Source organism: Lithobates pipiens, unplaced genomic scaffold (assembly GCF_037356315.1).
Source record: "Lithobates pipiens isolate NorthernLeopardFrog02 unplaced genomic scaffold, aLitPip1_a1.2 Scaffold_16, whole genome shotgun sequence".
NCBI classification, from domain to species: Eukaryota; Metazoa; Chordata; class Amphibia; order Anura; family Ranidae; genus Lithobates; species Lithobates pipiens.
This window is the reverse complement of record NW_027507748.1, coordinates 160,431,977-160,452,936: the sequence shown is the minus strand read 5'-3', so window position 1 is coordinate 160,452,936 and position 20,960 is coordinate 160,431,977. Positions and strand designations below refer to the sequence as shown.

At 39.3% G+C, this 20,960-nt stretch overlaps 1 protein-coding gene across 1 annotated transcript in view; it reads left to right on the top strand.

Moving 5' to 3' along the window:
• PHEX (phosphate regulating endopeptidase X-linked) overlaps positions 1 to 20,960 on the top strand; it is a 331,765-nt gene that overhangs the window by 263,708 nt on the left and 47,097 nt on the right. The window contains exon 13 of the mRNA XM_077480708.1: positions 17,447 to 17,524. Within this exon, the coding sequence (XP_077336834.1) occupies positions 17,447 to 17,524 (78 nt within the window). The remainder of the gene's footprint in view (positions 1 to 17,446; positions 17,525 to 20,960) is intronic.

The following is a 20,960-nucleotide window of genomic DNA, read 5'->3' as shown; positions in this document are numbered from 1 at the left end:
ACTCCGTAAAATGTGCAAAGTTAGTGCTGTTTGGTATAAATGACTACTGTCAGTAGTGGGGAGGGTCAACATGATAAAAATGGTGTGGATGCCTATTCCTTTTTATGCTAAATAATTGTCCAGTCTGGATACTCCAACGCATAATTAGACAGATAGATACGTTATTTCGAGAACCCATAAGCATGGGAAGCATTGAAAGGCCAGGATCCACCTTTACAACTTTCTAGGGACAGTAGTGGGTTGGCGGTCCCCACGCTAGATTACATTTTTTTGGCATCTCAGATGCAGCAAATGGCAGGATGGGTGGAAATTGACCTTCATGATCCAATACAGAAAGTTCTTCTTTCATCTCTGTCTAAAGATCCTCTTGTCTCCTTGTTAGAAGCAGGTTATTTTTGAAAGCACCATTCCTCTCCAACCTTTTTGTTGATACATACATACATACACATGTTTGGTAGGCTGTGCATATCACTATGGGCCATGCAGGCTATACACAGTATATGCCCTTCTGGAATAATTTTAATCTTCCAGAAGTAAATAAACTCACAGGTTTTGAGCATTGGGAACAATCTGGTCTTGTATATCTTCATCAACTATAATGGAGGTACTATGCTATCTTTTAACCTTATTGTAGAGCAGTACCACTTGTCTAATAGAGTATCTTTCCAGTACTTACAGCTTTGCCACGTATTACAGTCTCAGACTCATTTAGATCCATATATTTTAAGTTTTTAAACACTCTCTCTATGGTGATGACACCATCTGAATCTAAACAGGATCTAATTTGTGATTTATATGAAGTTTTAGTGGGGGCAATTAGCTCTAAAATCTGATTAAAAGTAGACAGACATGAAGTAAAGATATAGGCGGTTTGGACAAGGATCATAGGATAGCAGCGGTAAAGCTTCTTCCAGAAGTTTCACTTTCCTCCTCACAAAAGCTGTCACAGCTATATATACACCATAGAGTCTATTATACCCCTCAAAATTGTTCTCTTGGGGTCATTGACCTTCACCTAATTGTCCTAGTTGTAATATGCATATGGCACGTTAATTGATATGTTATGACACTGTCCTAAATTATTTGCGGTATTGGAAAGATATATTTCAAATTTTATCTGAACTTTGTTCAATTCCATTGACTCCTGATCCTAAAATAGCTCTGTTGGGCATATTTCCAGAGGATTGGCCATTATTCTCTCAGAAATTTTTATTTACTTTTTTTTTTCTTGTCCATATTGTACCGTATCCAAAACCCACTGTAAAGACACTGCAGGCAATTCCTATTTGCATCAAAACAGCTGTCATCTAGCTAGTTGGAAATAGAATATACCATACAGCCCAATACACAGGCTGAGAAGAAATTGCATTCTCACAGCAGACTATTTAGAGCAAGAGATACTTTTACATAAGAAATTTACTGAAAAGGGGTATAGTGAGGAGCATATTCAGGATGCATCCAACCGGGTATCTAGAAGTACAAAAAAGTGATGTAGAGAACTTTACCAACACTGAAGAACCTAGAGATTTCTCCACACAATTTATCACCAAATATAACAACCAATATTCGTAAATTAAAAATACAATTAAGAAATATTGGCCAATATTTTTACAGGACCCAGCTCTATTCAATATACTGCCCCCAGACCCAATACTGTATTCAGAAGGGCAAGAAACATAAAGAACCATATACCACCAAGTAACATCAAAGAGACACAATCTAAAATGGATAATATTCACTCTGTTAAACATCTGAGGTATGTTCAGATGTAAAAAATCCAACTGTAAGGTGTGTTCATTTATAAGACATGGCCAGAAAGAATTTAAAGATTCCAATGGAATTTCTTTTTTAAATAAATTCATTCATTACATGTGGCACTCAATATGTGGTGTATGGATCGAGGTAGCCTTGTGGCTTATATTATGTGGGTCGCACCATTCGGACAATGCGGACAAGTTTCAATGAACATAGGAGCTTCATTGAGAAGGGTGTAACCAATCATAGCTGAGAAAAGTCACCAATCATAGCTGAAAAACAAAGGGTTAAAATCCTGGGTATTGGCCCGTAGACATAAAAGAGCGCCCTGGAAAATACAGAGCAGACCTGAGGAAGGAGATCACACCTCTGAAACACATTATCCTGGCAACCGCACAGCATCCGCAGCGTGATCACTTTGGGCTTCTCCTGTGTTACATGGTGTTGCAGGCGGTTCTAGCCCTGTCCTGCCCAGCCCACCCTCGGAGACAGTAAACAGCTCGCGTTCAGCCTTTTTAGCAGCTGCTTATGGAGATCGTGCACACCTCCATCCATCCTCCAGACGATCCAGCCACCATGTCGCTCGGATTGGTCCCTCCCTATCCAGGGTTCCCCACTGCAGGATGCTGACGCGTGTTCATCCTATGTTTGTAAGTGCATTGATTTTATCTACTTTATTTCAATTAAACAAACGGCATTGCACCATGAACTTGTGCGCTAATTTTTCTTTTGTTTCTACAGCCATCAGTTTCCCCACTGATTGTGGTGTGTGCAGTGAGACTTTTTATTAAATATTTTCCTTGAGTATTATTATCATTGTTGGTCAGTGTGTTGCTGTTGTTGACTATTTGGACTGTAGTATTGTTTATTATTTCTCAACATTGGCTATCTTCTAACCCGCAAACTTCTGTTCAGTTGTGTATGGCAGTAAATGCTGTGCTGGATATAGAGTGACTTATTTATAAGCGCATGGGTTGCACGCATACATTTAATAAGATCTAGTCTTTTTAGTTACCCTCCCCATACCACTAGTGTGGAGGATCTCTTTGCTTCTAGCAATAGTGTTGCTGCACTATGATGGGTCTAAGTTATGGAATTTGATTGAATCACTGATTGTTTTGTAATGCTAAACATTTCTCAGTGATAACTGCTATATACTGGAACAAATTATTGTTATTTTTTAATTTGTTTATTTGAAATCATTGTATTATTGTTTTGGTTTTGTTTTTTTCTTGTTCTATACATAGTTAGTAAGGTTGAATAAAGACACCAGTCCATCCAGTTCAACCTGAGTGAGTGTCTACAATTTTCCCTATCCCTGTACATTGCACACTCACATCAGCCCCTACCCTATTGTTCAATATAGGTATTTGTGATGCTCTTAATATGTATATTTGTAAGAAAAAAAAAACACAAAACTTTAAATTCAATAAAAAGTATTTCATGAAAAAAACAAAACATGGAAACATTTGCTTGAAGCTTGGATTTTAGGTTCACAAGATGTTTATATAAAGCATACCAATAATTGGACCATTTAGCCTCACCACATCACAGTAAAATGCATTTTTGGCTGATGGACCACCATTTCTCTGCTTCTGTGATACACTAGTAGCTTTTGTGCAGACTGAGACTGAGTATCAGTAGGGTAATTGGCATCTGGCTAAAATTCAGTTCAGTAAATAATAAAGATGAGTGAAATGAAGAGCTTTAATTCCCCTGGAATCTGAGGCAAATATTGGTGTGGAGGGAAATTTCCCCACTTTGGCAAGATGCATGCAGTCAAGAGCAAAGGCTAAATTAAGATGCTTTCTGGTGGTTTTTAAAGCGGAGTTCCGCCTGGGTAAAAAAAAGATCAAAGTCAGCAGCTACAAATACTGCAGCTGCTGCCTTTTAATACATGGACCCTAACCTGTGCTAGGATGTCGGCACCTGAAGCTGACCTGTCCCTCGGCTCTCGGTGAAGGCGCTGGCATCATTACTAAGGGAAACAGACAGTGAAGCCTTACGGCATCACAGCCTGTTTCCTTCTGCACAGGTGCGAGTTGTGCTATGCTTACCGAATGGTCCCTTCTGTCTTCTGGGACCTGTTTGTCTCCCAGAAGGCAGCGGGGGGGGGGGGGGGAGAGGAGAGGCCGGACATTACGTAGTTCACTGCACAATGTGTGGCAATCATTCCCCAGAAGTGGGAGCAGATACCTGGATTTGACAGGTATCTGCCCCCCCCCCCCCCGAAAGGTGCCAAATGTAGCACCAGAAGGGGGAGGAATCCAATCAGCAGAAGTTCCATTTATGGGTGAAACTCTGCTTTAAGTAATTAAAGGGCTTTAAATCTCTCATGTGGGCGATGGAAGCTCCTTTCAACTGCCCTTGAAAATTAGCCTGGTTGTTTTAGTTTTTTCACAGAAAAAAATTACAGAGAAAGAAAAGTAAAATAAAATTTTTAAAGCAACAGTATATAAATATTGATTAAATACACACACAAACAAATGCAAACAAGAGAAAAAACACAAGCACATAGAACACTAATTCAAATAAATTAATAAAAAAGTAGATAAATAAGGAGAGCTGGCAACCTGCAGATCCGTATCAAAGTTTGGCTATAATTATAACCAAGGCTATCAATAAGCTTTTCTTGTCACTAGTCTGCAGTGATATAAAGAATTTGACATGTATGTGTGAGTTGCTGGCTCTCCTTATCTATCTGTATTCTGTTCGGGTGTTTGGAGGACACTTGGAGTCAGTGCAAGGACTATTCAGATTCCTCACATGTCTATTCTGGGACCCTGAAGTGAGCGTTGCATCTGCTTTTCATTTATAAAAAAAAGTACTCTAAATAAATGACTTCACAAAGAGGGCACTCACTGATGGGTACAGTCCTTGCAATCTACTTGTGTTTGCAAGCTCACAGTATAGAGAGTAGACAGAAAAACACCATGTTTATTAGATAAAATAAGCAAGTCATTGCATTTACAGAATTTCAAATTTGGGACTGATTTAAAAAAAAAATGGGTAGTGCAAAATCTGGTGCAGCTGTGCATGGTAGCCAAGCAACTTCTAATTTCCACTTGTTGACAAAAAAAAAATAGAAACTGATTGGTTTCTATGCACAGCTGCACCAAATTTTGCACGCTCCCATTTTAGTAAATCAACATCTTTGTATGAAGTTTATCAGTTGGCTGGTGTGGGTACCCTGAATCTTGCACCACATCTAGGTGCTGCAAAATTTCCAGCATCCCATTTTCCATCCTGCTCAATCTGTAGCCTCTCCTCCATTACTGTCACTATAGAGATGGTCGATTGTCTTTAAACACTGGCGTTTATTTGATCCTCTAGCAGCTCCAGCCTGCGTATGCCCTGTATTACAAGTTTTAATTCTGTAATTGCAACTATTTGTTTTTTAATCTATACAAAAGATGGTGTCCTGCACAATCCAGTATGCTCTCTGTTTGACTATGCTGTACCCCCACCATTTTGTGTTACACTCTTAATGCATACATTGATTTCTTTCCCAGTAAAACAATTCTGCTGCTTTGATGACCAAGACCCTGCCCATACACAGTGTGTAGGAAAAGGGCTCTTGAGAGATGTAGTACTGAAGGACTTTCCTTCAATAACTGTAGGAAACTGACAAGGGACTGACCTACCATCAGCTGATCCTGGAAGGAGTTGGGAAGTGTGGTGATGATGTTACAGGGAGTCATAAAAGCAGTTTATTGCTACAGGAATATGGTAAAAAAATAAAATGAGAAATGATCTGGGGCCAAGGATCATAAATTTGGGGGTTAAATTGAGTAATGCCAAAACATTGATTTTTATTTTCCGAAATGGTGGTATATCCTTTCTATAACTTGTTATAGTATCGATTTAGTATGGTCTATGATACTTTTTTATTTTGACTAACATCCAAAATTTTAAGCTTTCAGTGTGTTTCTGTTGCAAGTGCACTAATAGGGCTACAATTAGCTCAAGTGTAGTATAGAATTTTTGAAGGTCAGTAACAGTCTGGATTTTATTATTGACCTCATAAAAAACATTCTCTTTGCTTTTTATTTAAACTTAAATATTTTAAGAGGAAATAAGCAATCTAGCATAAAGGGAGAAACAGCATTATGCCGCATACACATGACCGGACTTTTCAACGGACTAGATCTGACGGTCTTCCAGATGGACTTTCGGTAGATTTCCAATGGACTTCCCAAATGAATGGGCTTGGCCACACACAATCACACCAAAGTCCGACGGATTCGAATGTGATGAATGTGTGTAGCCAATAGCTGCCCTAGCGTTGGCTTTTGTCCGTCGGACTAGCATACACACAAGCGTATTTTTCCATAGGAACTAGGTCTGGCGGAGTTCCGGCGAAAAAATTTGAAACATGTTCTATACTAAAGTCCGTCAGATTTTTGGACAGCAAAGGTCCAATGGAGCCCACACAGATGATTGAATTGTCCGGTGTATTCGTTCCGTCGGATCTTTGCTGTTGAAAATTCTGGTCATGTGTGCGCGGCATTAGAAGTCACCTTAAAGCTACATAACCTACATAAGTGCACATCAACAGGATTTATGTATCACCTTGGATGTTCTTATATTTGTTACAGCAGGGAGTAAATGATTTCAATTAGATACCATACTTGTCACTGTTTTTAAAGCAGTATATAAACATATCTTGCAGTTTTGGTTTGTCTGCTCCTTTAAATGTATGAAAACATCATTTGATATTCCATTTTAAAAACAGTAATCATCTATATTAAACCTAGAAATGGCAATAAAAATCTGCTTTTTGATAAAAAAAAAAAAATAAACAACCATATAATTAGTAGAATGCGGCAAATCTCCTTGCTGGCTCCTATAGTGTCTCTTGCTGAATTGTGATCTGCTGCAATCAGAATCCTCCTGTTTGTAAAGCAATTGTTCACAATGTTGCTGAGCATTGCACAGAGCCTCAGTGGTCTACTTCATGCCGTTTTATTTATTACCTGTCACAATACTCCCAGATGTTACTCTGCAGAGGAAAGTGAAACCCAGCATGCTTCAGAATAGCTCAAATTCAGATGAAGGCTACAGTAACTAGGTTAATAATCATAATTAGCTTGTAAAAGTGATTGTTTTTATGTATGTAGTACAATAAATCTCAGGCTGATTTAAAATATTAGAAGAAACAAGATGTGCTGGCACAGTCCAACTGCCTGAATTTTTTAAAAAATTTTTTAGACCAACAGTTTACCTAGCGCTTTACAATATAAAAGGGGGACAATACAGTTATAATACAATAAAATAAAATGAGAATTAAGAGGGCCCTGCTCAGAAGAGCTTACAATTTAATAGGGTGGGGCAGGTGATATAAAAGGTTGTAACTGTGGGGAATGAGCTGATGGAAGTGGCAAAAGATTAGTTAGAGACATGATAGGCTTTACTGAAGAGATGAGTTTTCAGGGATCGCCTGAAGGTAACAAGAGTAGGGGATAGCCGAAGAGGTGGAGGTAGCGAGTTCCAGAGGACGGGAGAGGCTCTGGAGAAATCCTGCAGACGAGCATGAGAGGAGGAGATGAGAGAGCTTGAGAGTAGGAGGTCTTGAGAAGAGTGAAGAGGATAATTTGGGTGATATTTGGAGACAAGATGGGTGATGTAGCTCGGGGCAGAGTTGTGAATGGCTTTGTATGTTTAGCTTAGTATTTTGAATTTAATTTGCTGGGTGATTGGGAGCCATTGTAGGGATTGGAGAAGAGGGTTGGCAGACGCTGAGCGGTTGGTAAGGTGGATAAGTCTGGCAGCAGTATTCATGATAGACTGAAGAGGTGATAGCCTATGGAGAGGCAGGCCAATGAGAAGGGAGTTGCAATAGTCAAGGCGAGAGATAACAAGGATGCTGTGGGAACCATTTGTAGCGTAAAGGCCAGCAAAAGGTGGACGAAGGAGAGGGAGGAAAAGGTCACCTGTGGAATCACATTTACTGGCTTGGAGTGCACCCTGATTCATGGCTGTATAAGCTTAGTGTCGGCTATCAGACACAGGAACATGTGAGCGCAACAGCTTTTTAACATTTTTTATTTAATAAAAGTCAAAACATTTTACACTATGTCGGTTCTATATGCTTTTTTTATGAGTCTACACAATCGGTGGATTGCTAATGGCAGAATAAGCGAGTATAAGGAGTGGTTATCCATTGAATGAACCAAAGGCGAGCTTCCATTTTTCTCTGGTGACTGGCCATTTCGCAAGGTGGTGGTGGCACGAGGGGTGAATTGTGGTGTGGAGTCACGCATAAGGAAGTGGGAAGATCCAGTTAAAGGAACTCTCTATATTGTGCTGGGGGGTGGCACCCCTTTTTATATATAGATTTTTGAAACCGATATACGGACTAGCATTGTGGGGGGGATTTTTTGTTTGGGTTTTTGATGTTTAAGTTCTGTTTGATTTTTTGATGTTTAGTTTATGAGCACTTGTTTTTGTTAAAAATGTGTGTGCCAGTTTAAATTGGAGTATTTGATTAGTGGAACACTACATAGGTGGTATTGTTAAGGTTTGCATGTGATATATGCACAATCATCACATTGAGCACGATCAATAGGGTAGATTGCGCAATCTATATTTGATAGGAGAGATAACAAGGGAGTGAATGAGGAGCTTGGAGGTTTCATTTGTTAAAAAGGGGTGAATGCTAGAGATGTTACGGAGGTGAATTCTACAAACTTTGGACAACGATTGAACTTGGGGCTGAAATGACAAGTCAGAGTCTAGGATTACACCTAGTACCCTGGCGTGAGGGGAGGGACTGATGGTTGCATTGTTGATTTTGATGGAAAAGTCATGGAGGGGGGCATGGGCAGGGGGGCATATTAATAGCTCAAGGAAGCTAAGGAAGTGGTGTGACATTCATGCTGATATATCAGTTAGTAAGTTAGTAATGCAAGAGGAGACACATAAACATTTCTTAACCACTTCAATACAGGGCACTTAAACACCTTCCTGTCCAGACATGGATGGGCATGGATAGGCCGTACAGATGGGCATGGATAGGCGGCACAGATGGGCATGGATAGGCAGCATGAATGGGCACTGATAGGCGGCATTGTATTGTATTATACTGTACTAATGGATGCCAATCAGTGCCAAACAATGCATGCCAATCAGTGATTCCCATTGTGGGCACTGATTGGCATCCATTGTGGGCACTGATTGGCATCCATTGTGGGCACTGACTGGAATCGCTGGTGGTCTAGGGTGGCATACTTTGTGCTGGGCATCCCTGGTGGTCCAGTGTTGGCATCCTCGGGGGGGGGCTGCGCTGATAACAATCAGCAAAGACCCCCCTGTCAGAGGAGCAGCCGATTGGCTCTCCTCTACTCGCGTCTGACAGACGTGACGCGAGTGAGGAAAAGCTGATCACCGGCTCTTCCCATTTACACTGTGATCAGCCGTGATTAGACACGGCTGATCACGTGGTAAAGAGTCTCCGTCGTCTCCCCACAACAACGATCGCCACGATGTGCGCCCCTGGGGGCGTGCAGCGGCTCACAATCCTGATACGACGTCCGGTCAGGATTTTGAAACCACTTTGCCGCCATGTTTCTGTTATAGGGCGGGCGGCAAATGGTTAATTAGATGGACTGAGTATACATATTTAGGGGTGACAAATATATCTGGCATCAAAAGGGCTTTGACCCCCAGGCCAGGACAGATAACAAATACCGGGCTAATGTGAATGGAGATATTCCTCCCTTTAACCAATTAACTAATGTACTTTATTTAGAAGCTATAACAGCATGTCCTATAAGGAGGACTTTTAAGTGTTTTTAAATGTCTGGTGCGTTTATGTATGTGTATGTTATTTTTTTGATATACTGTAGAATAAATGTAATAATAAAATGTTTTTATGATATAATAACTGAAGTTGTTTATGTGGAACCCAATAGAGGGAAATCTCTACTTTATGGCACATTTGAAGGTACACACATATCTCTAAAATTGTAAAAGAATTGTAGATGGTATTTAATGAATGCACAAAAGTTTCCTCTTTGGTTGTTGGTGACGTTAATGATTTATCAGATGCCGTCTTCACAGTATAAATAATAATACAGTAGGACAAGAAGTATTATTTTAAAATGCAATTATGAAGGAAAGGTTCAACAATCATCTTAATAAGTTCGCAAAGATCAAGAGAGAAATTGCTGACTACAGCAGTCATCTTTGGCTGATGTAGACTGCACAGCCTGTTACTGAACTGATATTGTTGAACAATAAAGGTATCAATCATGTATGAATAAAACATATTTTTTGGAGGTAAGAAAAAATGAAGCCCATTATGAAAGCTATCAATGCTAATATCTGTTTCTAGCTTTTTACTGCTATTCACATTTTATTAACACTTTGCTACATCCTATGAATATGTGAATAGGGGTTTATCAATGCTGATGCACAGCAAAGCACTGCAAAAAATGAGCAATGGGGCAGATTTACTATGAGATCCCAATTGTATTCATAACTGACCCCCATTTCCCCACCTCCTGCTTATTAGTAAAACTGCATGAACTTAGAAATATGCCTCTGACCACTTCTTTACCACTTAAGGACCGGAAGAATTTCCTCCTTAATGACCAGGCCATTTTTTGCAAAACGGCAATGCATCGATTTAACTGACAATTGCGTGATCATGTCATGTGGTAGTCATGCCACTTTTTTTCTCCCACAAATAGAGCTTTCTTTTCGTGGTATTTCATCACCTCTGCGGTTTTTATTTTTTGCGCTATAAACAAAAAAAGAGCAACAATTTTGAAAATAAATATATATTTTTTTCTTTTTGCTATAATATATAACCAAAAAAAATAAAAAATAAACACATTTCTTCATCATTTTAAGCCGATATATATTCTTCTACATATTTTTGTAAAAAAATTGCAATAAGCATATATTGATTGGTTTGTGCAAAACTTATAGAGTCTACAAAATAGGAGATTTATGGCATTTTTATTATTATTTTTTTTACTAGTAATGGTGGCGATCAGCGATTTTTAGCAGGACTGCGACATTTCGGTGGACAGATTGAACACTTTTTTGACACTTTTTTTGGGACCAAAGCTAAAAATAGCTACTGATTACTGTATAAATGTGACTGGGGTGATCAAGGGGTTAACTGTGTGTCCAAGGGAGTGTTTCTAACTGTATGGGGATACAACTCACTGGGGGAGGAAACACATCACTGTTCCTTCCTAGTAGGAACAGACGATCTCTTTCTCCTCTCCAGTCAGGACGTGGATGTGTGTGTTTACACACACACATCCGCATTATGGTTCTCGTGCCTGCAATCTCGGGTGGCTGGTGGTCATCGCGACTGGTGGCCAGGCGTATTGGGTCACCTGCTGTGCAGCAGGCGCTACATACACCTATGGTGATTCACAAGATCGTGCCGACCTGCCACAGTATAATGATAGTGGCTGGTTGGCAAATCGATAACGTGTACCTAATCCTAAAAACTAAATTATAGTGTAGCTTATCATCAGTTCTTAGATGGGGTGGCTGCATTCATTTTTTTTCTCAGCCAAGTAAACTTGCAAATACCACATTTCTTGTTCCTTCATGTCTTCACCCACTTATGGAAGGAATCAGGGTGGTCACTGGTCACATGAAGTGACAAGGGCACTACATTTCTGGCAAAATCAACAGGTATTTTCTGTATTTGCTGAAAATGTTCTAAGCCTTAAAAAAGACAACTAATGCAACCATCTCAGCTAAGGACTGGTAAGTTGCAATAAAGTTAATGTTTGCTTTGAGGTTTAGATATACTTTAATTATGTGTGTGTTTAGCACAAATATAAAAGCACAAGGATAAAACCAAATACATATTATTGCAATGTCATTATAGTTGACTGCCGAGGACTGCAAGTGCAGTGGCCGCACAGACCTATAAAGACAACACAAATCCTTTTTTCTAAATGAAATGTTGTTGGAATCAGAATAAATATGCACCGAATTATGTCGGTACTGTATCTTGCTTGATAACAGTTGCCTGACTGTTATTTTGAATCTCAGGATTCCATATTTCCCAGTAACCAGCCTGGAACAAGCATGCCGATTAGGACAGGGTATAGTCATCATTTTTGATATGCATACTTTGCCTAGGCCAGTGACTTGGGAAGCACTGAAGTCATTGATTAAACATGACAGACAGTGACTAGCAGTTTCAATAAGGGGAGAATAAGATTTTAAAACTTTCTTTAGATGAAGAATCAGTGTGGAGAATTCTTATAGAGTGACGTAGATACCCTTTCAAAATTGCATTTGGTTTTGGGCAGTTTCTGTTACCATTATGATTTAAAAAGAGTAAACACAGTTGATTGATAATAAATGGCTTCAGCCGAACACTAACCATGAGTGAAAGAAATGTTTTTGTGTTATCATTCAAATTCTCAGAAAAATGGCCAAGAAATCATAAATTCCATATGTAAACTTATGAACACAACTGTATATGAAAATAATAACAAGCATTTTAAATGCAATTAGTATAAACAACTAGGGTTGTAACTTTGCAAGATGGGGCCCAATAGCAAAACCATTAAAGAGCTAACTGTAAATAAAACTCCATCTCCAATGTAATTTCTCTAGCTATGCAGTATACTAATTGTTTTCTTGGAATTGATTAAAGGTTCCTAGCTTTATATAGATTAAAGCTGGGTACACATGTATCAAAGTTCAGCTTATTCAGCAGTAACTCACCACATTTTGATGTGTTTTTAGCCCTCTCTGTTCAACAGAATATGGTCATTATGTTTGGCTTCTATTGAACAGTCCTACTGGAAAACCAGCATTTGGCCAGCTGCTGCAGCCGATGGCCGCAGCGCTGATCAGTAAATTCTGATAGGGGAAAGAGGCCCTGCCATTAAAATACACTAGCACATTGGGGAAAATCCCTGCGTGTGCATCGCTTGTGTGGATGCAGGAGTCTGTACGTTTTTTTTAGTTTAGCCCACTGGTGGAACAACAAAATAAAACAGTGTGTACCCAGATTTATTTCCAAATGTATTTGTGAAAAGCTATTGCTATTTGCATAGCCTGTCAGCTTTGTGCCTTCTTTGCTCCTTTGCTTTAAGGTCCCATAACAGTTGTTTAGTTTCAGCCTCCTTTAATATTCTACACTGCAGCACTCCAACAAGAGAAGACAAAGGCACCAATCAGATTTTGTTGCAGTGCTCAGGTGCTGACATGAAACTTGCTGACAGTAGGATTGAGTCATGACTGATCACTGTTCTTCTGCTCCTGTATTGCCCAATCAGCAACTTTTGTTCTCAACCAAGCAGTGCTATTTCTACACTAGAGGTCCAGGGACCATTTGTGCTACCAGTCAGAGTTGTCTGGATCACAAGTCTGGCTGAATACAGTTGCAAAACTTTTTGCAGGTACAACAGTTTCCATAGATGTATGTAGCTATTTGGCTGGAGTTCAGCTTTAAATACAACCTATACTTAACATGTAACCACCCACATACTACATATGTACAGCAGCACAGAGGGTAAGGTTTTATGCCCACACACCACACATTTGCCTCCATAAAGCTTGCTGTGCTGAGAGTGTGCTCAATGCACACTCCCAGTACAGTACTGAGCTGCAAAAGACAACTTTTAGTCCCTACTATTGACTGAGCCAGCAGGACATACCCTGTAGGGGATAACATTGCTGGGCAGTAATGGTTTAAAACCTAAAGTTGGCTGTCTAAAAAGGATTTATTAGCACAGTTTATTGTGACAAAGCAACTGGTAAATAATATAGTTCCAAATCAGTGCCTTGGCATACTGCCTTCATATAGCCTTATTTTATTTTTTGCAATAAAAGTTTTATGGAGTCAGAAGAAAAATAAGATACATTCTTGTGTACAATCATAACAACATAACTGAATGTAGTCATCAAGGGTGTATAAAGGCCCATACACACGATCAGACTTTTTGACAACAAACATGCAAATTAGTTGTTTTGTGGCAACATCCAACCGTGTGTACGCTCCGGTTTTCAGCGGACTTTTGTTGGCTGTGCGAACGGACAAACTTTCTGGCAACAAAAGTCAGATGGAGCAAAGTCCGATTGTGTATACACAAAACCATCTCACTTTTGTACAAAGTACAAACACGCATGCTCAGAACCAATGTAAAAGATCAGACAACAATACAGAAGTTGACCAAAGGTGGCGCTGGAGTAATTGAAAGTCCTCTTTTGAAGTGTTGTCAGTATGTTGAAACGTCACTACATCCGTGTTTGTTGCCTAAAAAGTCAGATCGTGTGTATGCAATACAAACTTACGGCCAATGCTCTTTGTACAAAAATCCAATGGAAAGCCAACATCTTGGAACCCTATAGCCTTACAGGTCTATGAATTTATAAATGCCATACCCCACTCACTCCAGCATGTGGTTACTGGTTTACAATGATGGTGTCATGAGGGGAAATATTTATTCATTACAAGTACCTATACAGTATAGTGCTATCAATTTACACTGCACTTTAGATATACAGTATATGGTTCATTCATATAAGTCCCTGCCCTCAATGAACTTACAATCTAAGTACCCTAATTCACATTCATATATTAGGGACAATTTGTAGACTACCAGTTATATCTTTGGAAAGTGGGAGGAAACCATACAGGCACATGGAGAACATGCAAACTCCAGGCAGGTAGTGATGTTGTTGGGATTTGAACTGAGGACCCTAGGGCTGCTAGGCAGACATGCTTACCACTTAGCCACTGTTCTAGGAAGGTTTATGGGTTGCTCCTCCACTAATATGGTGCTGGCCACAAAACACAGCGGAATAAAGTTGATCAGTACAGTAGAACAAAGGTTTAATCTACTGTAAATATGTAAGCTTAGATTGTAAGGTCACCACTTAGATTGTAAGCTTACAGGAGCAGGACCCTTCTAACCCTCTTGTATTGAATTGTATTGTTGGTGTAGAGTCTCCCTTTATACTGTAAAGCGCTGTGCAAACTGTTGGCGCTATATAAATTCTGTATAATAATTTGTATATTTGCACAAAAAATAAGACCTATTATTAAAATATATTAAATTAATCTAGCTAAGCAGGTCAGTTTTTCCGCATTTTTTTATACTACTGTACATGTAGGCTTTATTGTTTATTCAGTTTGTATTCATTTATTGTATCAATGGCAGACTATAATGTTTTATTGCCCAAAACGCACAGTACTATGCTGCATTAAGCAGAAGAATATTGGGAAGGAAGTACAGTAAAGTGCACACACATTAATGTTATAGGTTACAGGCCATATAACTTGTAATTTACTGTTAGTGTAAAGCCAATGCGTTTGCACTTATTGTTATCACATAAAAAGCAGGTTCAGTGGAATAGGAAGCCTCCAGCAGTCATAGGGATAATGGTGTGTCAGCACATGTTAAAGTGGATCATGGAAACATTAATTCCCGTATAGCCAAAGCTAAGAACTAAACAGATTTGTACTTTAATTAACAATGGGTCTTGTGCGAAGGCAGTAATTAAAAGAAGATCCCTCCATTTATTATTTACAATATACTTTAGGATACAGAATACAACATACCCTAATTTTAATATCGTGTAAATAATGTAGTACATTTCCATCACAAAAAAAGTCATTGCTAAGTTTGCATGTTAATTTGAGACAAATTTGTATTTTACACTTTTACCACCAACATTAGTTATTTGTCATCCTGGAACACAATCTAATTTTAGGGTGAAATACAACAAAAAGAATAAGCCACTCTGTTCGGTAATTCTCTTACTCTATTAGAGAAGAAGGGAGCTGAAGTTAAAAGTAATTAAACAATAAAATGATACTAATATTATAAATTATAGCCAATACAAATTATGAAGACTCTGCCTGTTGACATAGATTAAATCTGAACTCCAGTGTTAAGGTGGGTACACACTAGTAAACTAGTTAACTGACAGCTCAGGTCGGGAGCTGCTGTACTAACCATGCAGTGATCTTCTCCACTGAGCCCCCCGCCAGAACACTCCGATCAGTGCTCTCTGCCATTGGCTGAGAGCGCTGATCGGGATTCAGTCGGCCTCTAGTTTTCCAGCATGCATATCTGACAGAAGCCAGCCAAACGGCTGGCTTCTATTTGACAGACCAACATACACACAGGCCAAATGTCAGCTGTTTTTTTTTAAACTGCCCATTGTCTCCCGACATTCGGCCCATGTGTACAGGGCTTTACCTTCCAGCATGCACAGTTGTACAGGTTCATCTTCTTACTGAAAGTTCTCACTCTGATTTCACTGCACACTATGAACTTCTCAGTGTATATTAGAAGCTGCAGCAAGCAAATAGAGCCCACGTAATTTCCTGGCCCAGTATCATCTAGCTCTTTTCCCTCTTGTAAACTGTCCCTGGCCCACCCCTTTTATTAAGTGAATTTCTGTTCTTCCAGACATGGAGGTTCCAGCGAAATATGAGGGCATTGCCCAGGGCAGTTTGTCTTTTGTTATGTGTTCAGGAAGCTATGTACAGGAAACAGCACCCTGATGACCCCTCTACCAGCGAATATCTACCTGCATTGAATAGAGAAGTGCAGAGATATCATTGGGTCTAAAATAGGACATGTACTGAAAACTACGTTTTTTTTTAAATTATTTCATTAGCATGTGTATAAAAGGTGAAAAAGAGGAACTAAGAAACGCAACATATTGGCAGATTAAACGTTAGCTTTAAAGTGATTTCTAAAGTCTTAAAGCTGGGTTCACACCATTGCAAATTAGATGCGGCTTTCCCACATCCAATTCGCAATAGCAGGATATTTTGACCAGCTTTCTATGGAACCGCACATATCACATATCTCTGCAGCAGGTCCGGTGCATTTTGCGCAAAGACACTGTACGTCTTTTGATCCATTTTAGGTCCGAATTGAGCCCAAAATGTGGGCTGAAATTGGATCTGAAACGGTGAATGAGGATGCACTGGGACCTGCTGTGAGCCGCATGTGGCTCATATGTGAACCCAGCTTAAGGCTTTTTTCCTTAATGCATTCTATGCATAAAGGTAAAGAAAACCTTCTGTTGCAAAGAATCCCCCTCCAGCCTTCCCTTAAACTTACCTGAGCCTGAGCTCTATCCAGGGCTGTGCACAAGAACAGCAGTTCTCTTGGCTCTGGCCCTCATTGGGCAGACTGATAACAGTGGGACCTGTCAATCAATCCCTATGACGAAGGGGGTTGGGGCAGGGTGGCTTATGAGCGAGCCCACACAAGTTCCCCTCATAGAAAGTGTCTTTTCATGGGGGCATTTCTTGAAAGGGAGGAGCCAGGAGCTCCAACAGAGGACCCGAGAAGAGGAAGATCGGGGCTGCTCTGTGCAAAACTTTTACACAGAACAGGTAAGTATGGCATGCTTGTTATTTTAATTTAAAAAAGGAAGCTTTAATATCACTTTAGGTAATTTTAGAGGCAATAAATCACAATAGCCAACAAACATTTAGCTTTCAATTGTCTACTCAGTTTTATCTACCATCAGTTAATTTCTGATTGCTTGTCATTAGTTTGCAAACGCCACTGCTGCCTCAAGCTACTGAAAAAACATCTGCAAATATCTGTTGTAGAAAAACAAATATTTGTAGGTGCTTTAATTGTCATACATGCACTATATATATTTCTGTAATAATATCAGTTAATGTATTCTGTCACACATTCTTATAGCTAATCTCAATTCTTTACAGGCAAAATCAGTTATGGCAAAGGTGGGATATCCCGAATTCTTGATGAATGAGACATACATAAATGAAGAGATTAAAACTGTAAGTCTTTATATACATATATCTGATATGCGCATAGTATTATTATTGCTAATATTATTATTATTTTTATTATATATATATATATATTTTTTTTTTAAGTGTTCTGTGGCTTCATGTGTGTTCAACTTTTTCTCAGATTTTTCCTAAACCACAAAGGGGGAATGCGTGTCTTACTAGCTGCTGGACCTTCAGTTAATTTTAACAATGATTTGCAGTACATGCTTTCAAGGTCATTTAGAAATATATGGCACACTCACTCAGATTAATAAAACTGGCTGTAATGTCACCTAACCCCATATAGGCATGTTACTTATTGAACTCACTACCGCACTGCTTTGGTTATTGCACCTGCATTTTTGTTGGCACATGAACTGTTCTTCAGATAAACAATATTGAAAGATCTGGATAAATCTATTTATTTTTTTGCTTATTTTATTTTAGGACGATACAGTGCAACACATAAAAAAAGAGGTTGACGAGGTTTTCACAATTATAGCATCCTCAGGACCTCTATATCTTGACCACAGATAGAGATGACCTATCCAAAGAGCCTTAGCTGTTAATCATACTGTATCAAAACATCAGCACAAAGCAGTACAGTATAAAAATATCAATATATCTAATTAAGATTGTGAAAGACATACGTCCAACATTTATAGAAAGAAAAGAAAATCACTATACAGTGTCCAATCAGTGATGTCCAAATATAATATTGAAAATGGGGCCCCTTCAGAGACAGCAAAGCCACATCCACATGAGCCCATGCGTAAGTGTAAGGCGGAGCTGACGTATGTGATGTCATCATGCACGCAATTCTCGGAATGGGTTTGCACCAGCCCAAGGTTGTTACTTCGTACATATATGCACATTTGCAGACAATTTTTGTGAGTAATATTTATTCATTTTAATATATTAATGGCTTTTTTACAGATTCACGCTATGTCGTCTCCCGGTTTTCTTTTTATAATTATGGCCCTGATTGTGACCTGTGAATGGGGGACATCGGAGCCCATAGATTCCATTTTCCTGTGGAACAATGTGCTTTTCTGTGACACAAGTGTATAATTTGGACTTCAGACCTACTGTATCCAGTAAACGTATTTTGAAGTGGATGCTGAAGGTGCACAGAAGTAGTGTATCTATTCATTTCAGCTTCCTAGCACAGGCTCATGTGGATATGGCTTTGCTATCTCTGGAGGGGCCCCATTCTTACCATTATTGACTTGGCGTTCACTGATTGGACACTGTATAGCTATTTCCTTTTTTGTATACATGTTAGACTTGGTCTTTCACAATCTTAATTAGATATTTAGATATTTAGCACTGTACTTATTATTTCTATGCTTTAGGATAGCTTATAACTGGTTAGATATGAGAATGAGTTTGAGCCCGCTCTTAAAGACCTGTTGTGCAAAATGAACATGTGCATTCCCATTCAGGATAAAGCAACAGCTTAATGCCACCTCCACTTAATACCCCTGCAGCCCCTTTCTGATTTTTAACAAGACAATCTCTAAGAAAAAAAAAACACATGCACAAATTCCATAGCCTTCTCCCACCAGCTATCAGAGCTTAATTACCTTTGCTGTGCACATTTGTGTGTGTTTTCCTTATCAAGCAGCAGATGATCCTTCTTGCTGGACATAGTGGCCCTCACATAATAAGTAAGAACAATTCAGTGCAGTAGTAAACTAAGCTCAGACTTTCACTTGATGTCAATCCACCAAGAGGTTTGTCTCTGTCATCTTGGGCTCAGAAAAGTGATTTGAATGACTCTGACTTGCTGCAGGCTCCAGATTTAAGGTGTTATTGCACCAAAAACTGGCTTTAATTAAATGATTTAGTGGTCAATTCACTAAAGGATTCCACAGTCAATTAATTAAAATAAAATATCGAATGTGAGGTAATTACTGCACATTTGTTAAAAATGTGAGGTAAAGACTGGCAACAAATCTTTTAGATATCACATTTATTCGCTCCATAAGACGCACCTCACCATAAGACACACCTAGGTTTTAGAGGAGGAAAACAAGCAAAAAAATATTCTGAACCAATTGGTGTACTAAAATATTTACCAGTGCCCATGAGATGCGGCCTGACCCGTGCCAATGAAATGCAGCCTTACCAGTCCCATAAATACAGCCTTACCAGTGCCATAAATTCAGCCTTACCAGTTCCATAAATTCAGCCTTACCAGTGCCATAAAGGCAGCCTTACCAGTCCCATAAAGGCAGCCTTACCAGTCCCATAAAGGCAGCCTTACCAGTGCCATAAAGCCAGCCTTACGAGTGTCATAAAGCAGCCTTACCCATCCCATAAATGCCACCTTACCAGTGCCATAAATGCAGCCTTACCTGATGTCATTACCTCCGCCTGACAGAAGACAGAGCAGCCCAAGTGGCCACCATGTCCGTACTCCATTTGGTCGCTTGGGGTGCTCTGTCTTCTTTCTGAGTGGCAGGCCCAGCCGGGAGATCGCCCGGTGCTCGCGGGGGGCTTGGGATGTCATTCCTCTGCTCTCCTGCTCTTCCGGTACTAACGTGATGGTAACGGTGGAGGGGGGAGCGCTGCCTGGTCAATATTCGCTCTATAAGACGCAGAGATATTTTAGCCCATATTTTGTGGGGGGAAAAGTGTGTCTTATGGAGCAAAAAAGTCAATTCACTAAAAACACATTTCTTATTGATCACATGGCGTAGGCAACCTGTATTTTAGTAATGCACAAAATAACAATGAGAGGAGCTCTGTGCTGGTCAGTAAATGAAAAGTAGACAATGTATCAGTATGGAAGTATTTTACCCTGAGCTCAGGAATGAAAATAAATTGTAACATTTCATCAGAGGGAAATGGTTCTATGAATTTGCACACTAAAATGTTTACAGATTCACAATATTTCACAATCATTTACAGAACCATCTTCCTCTGATGTAGTGTTAGTATGACAAGGGACATAAATCAATTTTTTTTCAATGCTGCCCGTTCACATCAATGCAACTCTGTGGATACGATTTTGGAAAAGGTTCCTGTGCTACTTTGGCTCCATAGAATATGCCAGCAACATCCAAAGTTACATAATAGCACTGAAAGTCGCATGAAAAGCGCATCACAGTGATATAAACCAAGTCTTAGTTTGTGGCCCATCACTCCCCCATTGTGTTGTAATAAAATGAGTAAGCACATCCTAGCGTGTGGCCACATTTCTATTTATTAAAAGCTTTTAAGACATTTTTTTTTTTTTGAATATGAACTAGTGAATATAACATCCACCTAGCTTTGATGAAAGTTCATTTAACATTTTATGCTGAAAGCCTATGCTTTAATGTCAAATCATCTGTGGTCCTCAGATTTTTTTTTTTTTCTAAGCATACACACTGAATGAATAGGCAACTATACAAATCTGCACCATGTAGCTTTAGGACTAATCTGAAAGACTTCT